General features: G+C 37.8%; 1 protein-coding gene across 2 annotated transcripts in view; it reads right to left on the bottom strand.

Annotated features, from left to right (window-relative positions):
* Positions 1–1,965: 1,965 nt before the first annotated feature.
* Positions 1,966–7,671, bottom strand: part of LOC122056957 (dihydrolipoyllysine-residue succinyltransferase component of 2-oxoglutarate dehydrogenase complex 2, mitochondrial-like) — a 6,590-nt gene continuing 884 nt past the window's right edge. For both annotated transcript variants that reach the window (XM_042618929.1, XM_042618930.1), the window contains exons 4-15: positions 6,887–6,947; positions 6,722–6,749; positions 6,392–6,462; positions 6,219–6,293; positions 6,060–6,115; positions 5,911–5,955; positions 5,513–5,791; positions 5,275–5,369; positions 4,906–4,996; positions 4,701–4,811; positions 2,673–2,867; positions 1,966–2,440 (exon numbers count right to left, since the gene is read on the bottom strand). In XM_042618929.1, the coding sequence (XP_042474863.1) occupies positions 2,249–2,440; positions 2,673–2,867; positions 4,701–4,811; positions 4,906–4,996; positions 5,275–5,369; positions 5,513–5,791; positions 5,911–5,955; positions 6,060–6,115; positions 6,219–6,293; positions 6,392–6,462; positions 6,722–6,749; positions 6,887–6,947 (1,299 nt within the window). In that variant the 3' untranslated portion in view covers positions 1,966–2,248. The remainder of the gene's footprint in view (positions 2,441–2,672; positions 2,868–4,700; positions 4,812–4,905; positions 4,997–5,274; positions 5,370–5,512; positions 5,792–5,910; positions 5,956–6,059; positions 6,116–6,218; positions 6,294–6,391; positions 6,463–6,721; positions 6,750–6,886; positions 6,948–7,671) is intronic.

Genomic DNA, 7,671 nt, shown 5'->3' with positions numbered 1-7,671 from the left:
CTGATCTAATTTGATTTTTGAAATCATGCATAAAGCTTTAAATCTTAAAACTAAATAAAAAAGAACCTCAAACTCCACTCGAAAACTGTTGGCTAATTAAGTTGGGATAAGGCTTTGTGGTGGTGGTGGTGGTGAAAACTGTTAGCTCAATGCCTTGCACTGGTTGTTTAGCATGTGTGAGAGTGCAAAGCCTCTGCAACCCTTTGGTGTACTTGAGGGAAATCGCACCCACTGCCATTGTCAATTGTGAACAGCAAATTCCCTAGTCCTTTTTCACAGCGAGGGTTACATCTAAGAAGTCCATTAACGGAAACTTAGCATCCTGGTTGATCATTTTACATGGTAATTAAGGATGAATTGGTAATAATAACATTGCTGCCACTCTTCATGACCTTATTGAATTTGTGAAAACCCTTCACTGAGGCTTGTAGAACTACCAAGAAACACATAACAATCCTTCGATATGGCTCTACCCTTTTCTCGGCAGCGATAAGAGGAAGTATATGCTGTGACAACCAATTCAAAAGGAAAGTACATATAGCCTCTGCAAATGGAAAGTGGTACAACCCCCACCTTTGTTACATGCTTTCTTTCCTACTTTACTTTTGTCTCCAAGAAAACACCAGTAAAAACTCAATGAAACCTGAAACCCAGCAATCTTGTCCCAAAAACCCTTGAATCGGTCGCTCTGGAATTGGGTTGATTCCACCATATGTCACCTGCAACCCACCATCAGAAAAACCTCCCATTTGATCACCTTCACTCTTAATTTCCCCAACCACTCCGCATCATAAGAAACTTGGGAAACTGGAAGCCCTGAAACTGAAAAAACAGCCACAAACCTCCTCTTTCAAAGCCACAACTGCATCCCTCAAAATGCCCTTTTATGTCACTGTAAAACAACTACCTTCATACTGGTAAGACTGAAGTTAGTAGCTCTCATTTTGATCCTGATGATGACAAGCTATTGCCTAGGGCACAAAGGAAAGCTCCGGTGGATCAAATATATGAACAGACCACCTCGTTTCTGTTATTGAGCCATAAAAGTAATTCAATAACATCAATTTCCGCAGTGGAATCTCAGGTGTCTACTATTAGAGAACAAGAGGGGCCATCATCAAGAATCCTCAGCCTTTGTGTTTGACTCTTTTTTAAATGGAAGATTCCACGATTAAGGCTTATAAGTTATAAACTAAATTGCCCTACTCTCAGTAGTCCATGTACATAGTAGTCCTGAATTTTTTAAATGTCTTATTTTGTCACTTCTCAAAACTTCATTTGAGCTAAAACTTAACAGTAGTCCTGAATTTTTTAAATGTTTTATTTTGTCACTTCTCAAAACTTCATTTGAACTAAAACTTAACATGTGAGCAGAAACCTTGGAGTCTATCTGGCCATGAAATTTCAGCTTCATTTGACCTGCCACACATTTTAGCAAACCATGTAATGGTATGGCCAGATCTAAAAACCTTCCTAGTTCCCATAAATTATTACCCAATTAAAAGGGAGGGAATGAATTCACATATAGAGGTAGTACATAACTATCCAGCCCCATTACTCACGCAAAAGAAAATTAGAACTTCAAAGACGAAAATTTTGAAGTAAAACAAAGGGTGAATAAAAAGCAAGAGGTGGACCAGACATAGTTTGTTTTTTATATTTTTATTTTGGTAAAGGACCATACATGGTTTATTGAGTGAGCTAGTTGGGGTTAGCCCATGCAATCTTATCAGATTCTACATTAATACTAGACAGTTTCACGGTCATAAATTTCCTCCATCAGTCCTATTCACAATATCTTGGTCAAATACTCCAATTGGAAACAAAGCTAAATTACCTTTCAAAATGACAAAAGTTTTTTATGCTTTCCCTTTGGCTTATGGAAGTTTTAGTTTTACTCATTCAAAAGAAGAATAAGAAGCTACACAAACCAAGAAGCATTACTAGTCACAAAACTCTTGACAGTGGGTATAACTTTATGCTCTTATAAACTCCAACAATTCCTTGTAAAATGGGAATAAAACCCCAGACAAACAGAAAACATGAATATTGTAATAAGTTACTCTCTCCTTGCAATCTCGATCATTTTGACCACAGTTGTATATCTTGCTTAAGAACTGAATCAACAAGAAGCCTACAAAATTTTAAGCTTCTAACATGGATTTATTCTGGTTCAACAGAATCAAATACACCAAAAACTGATAATCCCAAAAGTCACCTAATCCAGAATTTAGCAAACGGTATGCTTTCATACATCAAGAAGCAGCCTGCGTGGATCCTCAACAACATCCTTTATACGGCGTAAGAAGTAAACTGCCTCCCTTCCATCAATTAGCCTATGATCATATGTCAGTGCAATGTACATCATTGGCCGAGAAACAACATTTCCATTCACAACCATGGGGCGGTTCACTATTGAGTGCATACCCAGAATAGCCGACTGCCAAAAGTAAGTCAAAATTGTGAGATTCTATATAAATCATCAACGGAATTTTCAATGAAACAAGGGGGTAACACAGTTGATTCAATGACCCCTGTATTCAACCATGCAAAAATAGCCCATCAATGCAAGTGAAGAACAGGTTATTAGTAAATAATGTCATGGGATCACATAGGAACAAATGAAATCCAGAGACTGAACGTTGAGCAAAGGTGATGATGGGGGTCTGTACCTGTGGAGGGTTGATGATGGGAGTGCTTAACAAGCTACCATAGACACCGCCATTTGATATTGTAAATGAGCCCCCAGCCATCTCATCAATTGATATGGAGCCGTCAGTAGCCTTCCTTGCAAGAGTGTTAATTTCCTTCTCTATATCAGCAAAGTTCATTTTTTCTGCGTTGCGGATAACTGGTACAACAAGGCCCTAGAAGAAACACATGCAACTTGGTGTAAGTAGTACAGACCAAACAGAATAATAAAAACCATAGAAAATCTCAACAGGTATAAGCAGGAAAGAAATGTGTTCAGGCAATAAGATCAAAAAAGGTGTATTGTAGCACAGACCTAATATTTGATCATATCAGATGAACCTACGCATCTTGGGATCAGTGGTGTCTAATCCGGTCCCCAGTACCAAAAACTTCAACAGATAAAACATCAGCTCAAGAATTTAAAGTTCCCTAACACCACCACCCAAAAAAAAAAAAGAATCATGCTTCTGACCAATATTTTGGTTTCCTCATCTGCACAGGTAACCAAATACCCAATAGAGAACCCAGAACCGACATATATTTGGGCCCAGTTATGCAACCATGCATACACATGGACCCTAGCAGGACACATCCCCTTGACACCAAATCTTGGACTAATATCACAGTTAGTCAGTTACTAGATTAGAGTGGAAACCGCAAGCCACTTATTACTAGGTGGACTATGTGGCCTTCTATAAATTAATGGCCCCTGAAACAATGGCTTGGATTCTTTTCACCTGGATATTAAATTTGTTCGCTTTTCCCTTTTCTCTTTTCCATGCAAAATATGAGAACATTCAAAATTTAAGTAAGACAATTGAGAATAGCTCTTTCATGTTACCAGAGCAGCTAGGACCTTGATATATCACATTCTCATGGATGTCAAACCGAATTGCAGCCCGTTTGGCAAGTGGGGGCAATTAGGGTATCATCAAATATTGGACCATTTACCATCATATGATATATATTCTTCTTTTCTTTTCTTTTTCTCCTTTCTTCTTTGGGAGAAAAATAGCAGGACTTTGCAAAAGAACAGTTCCCAAGAAGTAAGAAAAGAGGGGGGATAAGTTATGCTAGAAAATAAAGGGCAGTTCCTGATGGGGCAATATTAAAGTAAGCGAAAAAGAACCCTGCCAGTCTGGTGTAGGCAACACCAGCGAACGGGGCCAATGGGAGAGCACATGGGATCATCTTCAATGCACAGGGCAGGAGGTAGGGTGGTCCTTTTGCACCCGCCTGTGTCTGGGCATAGGCAACACACCAGCAGGGTTCTTTCTCCCTTAAAGTTAACATTAGAGAGACTATAGAAGATTATCACAAACATTCAAATCCACACATCTAATAAGACCACCATTGAAACAAACAATTACAAATTGGGCATTTAAAATCTACATCTAGAATTTGTTTCTCAAAATTGACATTACTAAGCTCTGAATCAGACTGACCCGTAGACTATCCATCACTTTTGAAGTTTTCACTAAGTTCTATCCAGAACTACAGCATTCTTTTTCCAAAAGAATTCTGTTTCCAAATAAGAATCGACAATTAATGTCACTAATGGTATAATTGTCTTGAACAAGACCAAAATCCATGATGATTTTACATTTAGGCAATTCGTATTTCTGTTACCAAGAACAAAAACAAACGAGTGAAGAAATGTTTCTTAAAAGCTTTGGAAACGTATCCATTCTTATGAAGAGAGTCAACTGTTAAGGATAACAGATGAAGATGGCTGAGCAAACATAGGTCTATGGCATGAAAAATGCCCCCAAGATTGGACCAACCTAAGAAGATGGAATCAAGTTCCTCCACCCAAACTGTCTCCCTCTTTTCATTTGCAGGTTTTTCCTCCTTTTTTTTTTTTTTTTTTGGGTGGGGGGAGGGAGGAGGGGAGGGGATGGTGTTGGAAAGTGACGTACAAGATGGTATAGAAAATGCGGGATAAAGGTAAACACTTCTAATTAAATGGCTGTTCTACTATTTTACTTGAGGTAGCACTGACAAACCTTAGGAGTACCAACAGCAATACTGATATCAATATAATCCCTATATATGATATCATCCCCATCAATAACCGCATTGATTATTGGCTGATTCTGGAGCCCACTAACTGCAGCCTGAAAGAAAATAAGAACTATGTCAGAATCAAACAATAGATGTGCTTGTGTTTCTGTGGTACATGAAATTCATCAAGTAAGATTTATTACATACTTTCACAAATCCTGACATAAATCCCAGCTTCACTCCATGCTTTTCCACAAAGGCATCTTTATAATCAGAACGCAGCTTCATCAAGTTGGTCCTGCATCATACGAAAAACAAACATGTGACAAAAGTGAAAGGTCAGTGAAACCTTGTTACCTTACTATCAATACAGAAGGACTAGGTGCCATACACGACATTGATCAAAATCATGGCAGTCAATATCTAAAAATGCATTTGACTTGGTTACAATTTATACAGCCAAATTAAGCATCCAATAAAGCTTATTTGGTCTCAAAAACATCACCAAGTTGTGGAAATGGAGACATTATCAGTCCACATTGTTGGAGACAATAAGAACTTTAAACTCAAACTTACATATCAACTTCATTGAATGTGCTCAGCATCGCAAATGTGTTCTGAGAGTCTTTCAAACGAGTTGCAACCCGCTTTCTAAGCCTCGTCATAGGAACCTACAATCATGAGAAGTTCCAAAACCATTATGGAGGCAGAAGAAACTATTTCTTTATCATAGAATCCTCATAATCATAAGCCATAAAGTTCAATATGAAACTTCGCAATGAATATATTTGGGTAAATAAGACATGAGACTCACTCGTCTTTCCCTTTCCTTGGGAGGAAGCTGAGGTTCTGTAGCTGAGGCCTTGGGTGGTGGTGGGGATGGTGCTTTAGGCTTCTCCTTCACAGGAGCAGATTCTGCTTTCGGCTTTTGCTTATCAGCACTATCCTTTCCTGCAGGATGAGATGGCTGAGGAGCCTCCTTTTTCGGTTTCTCCTCCTCAGATGGAGCAGCCTGTGTAATACCTTCACCAGACTTTGAAATGACTGCAATCTTGGTTCCTGGTTCCACAGTATCTCCTTCACTGGCTACAAACTACCAACAATTCAATAGACACCAACACCACCACATTCAGAATCCTATCTGCACTCCAAAAGGAAGCAGAGAAATGTCAATTAACTTGCAACAAAACATGCAGTTCGAAGATATTATACCTTCTGAATAACTCCCGCTTCGGGACTGGCAACATCAATAGTCACCTAATTGAGAATACACAACTCAAGATTAAGCATTCAGACCCCGTGACAACCATGATCAATATTTGAGCTATATATATATATATATAAAGATTCACAACAAGCACCTTGTCAGTTTCGACTTGAGCGATTGGCTCATCAATTTGTACAGTATCACCAGGTTCTGCACCCAACATAGGTTCCCAAAAAAAATTAGGGAAAAACTATGTATTTTGCATGTTCACAAACTCAAACAAAAAATAAAGACAAAGAATAACACAACATACTCTTCAAAAACTTCGCCAATGTGCCATCCGTGATAGATTCACCCATGAAAGGGACAACAGCATCAACCAAGTCATCTAAAGCACAACAATGGAGCATTTAAAGTAAAGCCGCTTGGAGAAAAGGAAGATCCCCCAGCAAAAAATCTTCTTAATGGCACACATGAAACACGTACCACTGTGTGAAGAGAATGACCTGATCCACACTCGGATAGGAGAATTTGTCTGAGTGAATGCAGATATTTCCCTGCATATTCCCAGGGGAAAATCTAAGCATAAAGTCCAAGGAATAGTAGCAATTGCATATACAAGAGTTTCTGTTTCTCTCTTCTTCTTTTTTTCACTTTTTTCCTTCACCACCCTCCCAACCCCCCCCCCCCCCCCTCTTCTTCTTCTTCTTCTATTAGATGCATTAAGAAGACAGTAGACCATTCCACAATTAGATATGTATTGGAGGTAGAATATTAAGGATCTTGATATCCACAAGATTAAAGGAAATCGCTAACCTTATATGCTTTGAACTAACTGTACCACCTGCGATAACATGAAATAATAAGAAAATTTCTACCAAAAAAAAAAATTTTAAAGAATTAGTTGCTAAGAATATACACCAAAACACATGTATATCATCTGTTCCTCCAAGTAGTGTAATATCTAGTTAACAAAATTACCTAGAAAAAGTCGGTGACTAAAGTTCTGGACATGATTGGATCCTCTTCCAATAAGAAAGACCTGTACATGGTTTTAAAAATGAAGAAATGCATAATATAATGGCAATGAGTGACTGAATAAATGAAGAAAATGACACTGAAGTTAAAAATCAAGTAGATCATACCACAGGAAAAGAAAAGAAAGAAAAATGTTCACAGTGCACTCACAGTCAAGTAAATCAATTGGAATAATATAATGTCTTTGACAAAACACATATTACTTACTAGTACAAGATAAATTGATTCAAAGCAATTTAGAATGAGGAAATTTTTCTGTATTTATATAGTCCACAGACTTCCCAAATCCTAATTCTTTGAAGCTCATCAAATTCAACATATTGAGGTCATCCCGGATTCTAATGCCACAACCTATATCGAAGTGTTTCCCATTATTTGTGTACATTTTAAAGCGGTAAAGCCTGCACAAATATCTATCACATAATAGTTCTTTGATTCCCTTCAACACTCTCAACCCACCCCCACCCAAAAAAAAAAAAATAAAATCCTCAAAATATTCAATCACAAAAAGTGAAACCCATCCTTAAAGTAAAGTTGAACTAGCGTATAGAGGAACCTGAACAAAAAAAAAAAAAAAAAAAAACTTTAACACTATCAGTTGTCCATCTAGCAATCTAAAATTTTAAATTTTCAAATAAATATGCAAATTTGAGTCTCGCGAAAACAACCAACCAGGAATACAGCATAGAAAGCTTTAGCGAATTCAACATTGATGAAAGTAAACTTCC

Source organism: Macadamia integrifolia, chromosome 12, assembly GCF_013358625.1.
Source record: "Macadamia integrifolia cultivar HAES 741 chromosome 12, SCU_Mint_v3, whole genome shotgun sequence".
NCBI classification, from domain to species: domain Eukaryota; kingdom Viridiplantae; phylum Streptophyta; class Magnoliopsida; order Proteales; family Proteaceae; genus Macadamia; species Macadamia integrifolia.
Note: the sequence above shows the minus strand (reverse complement) of the source record. Positions and strands in the feature narration are given on the sequence as shown.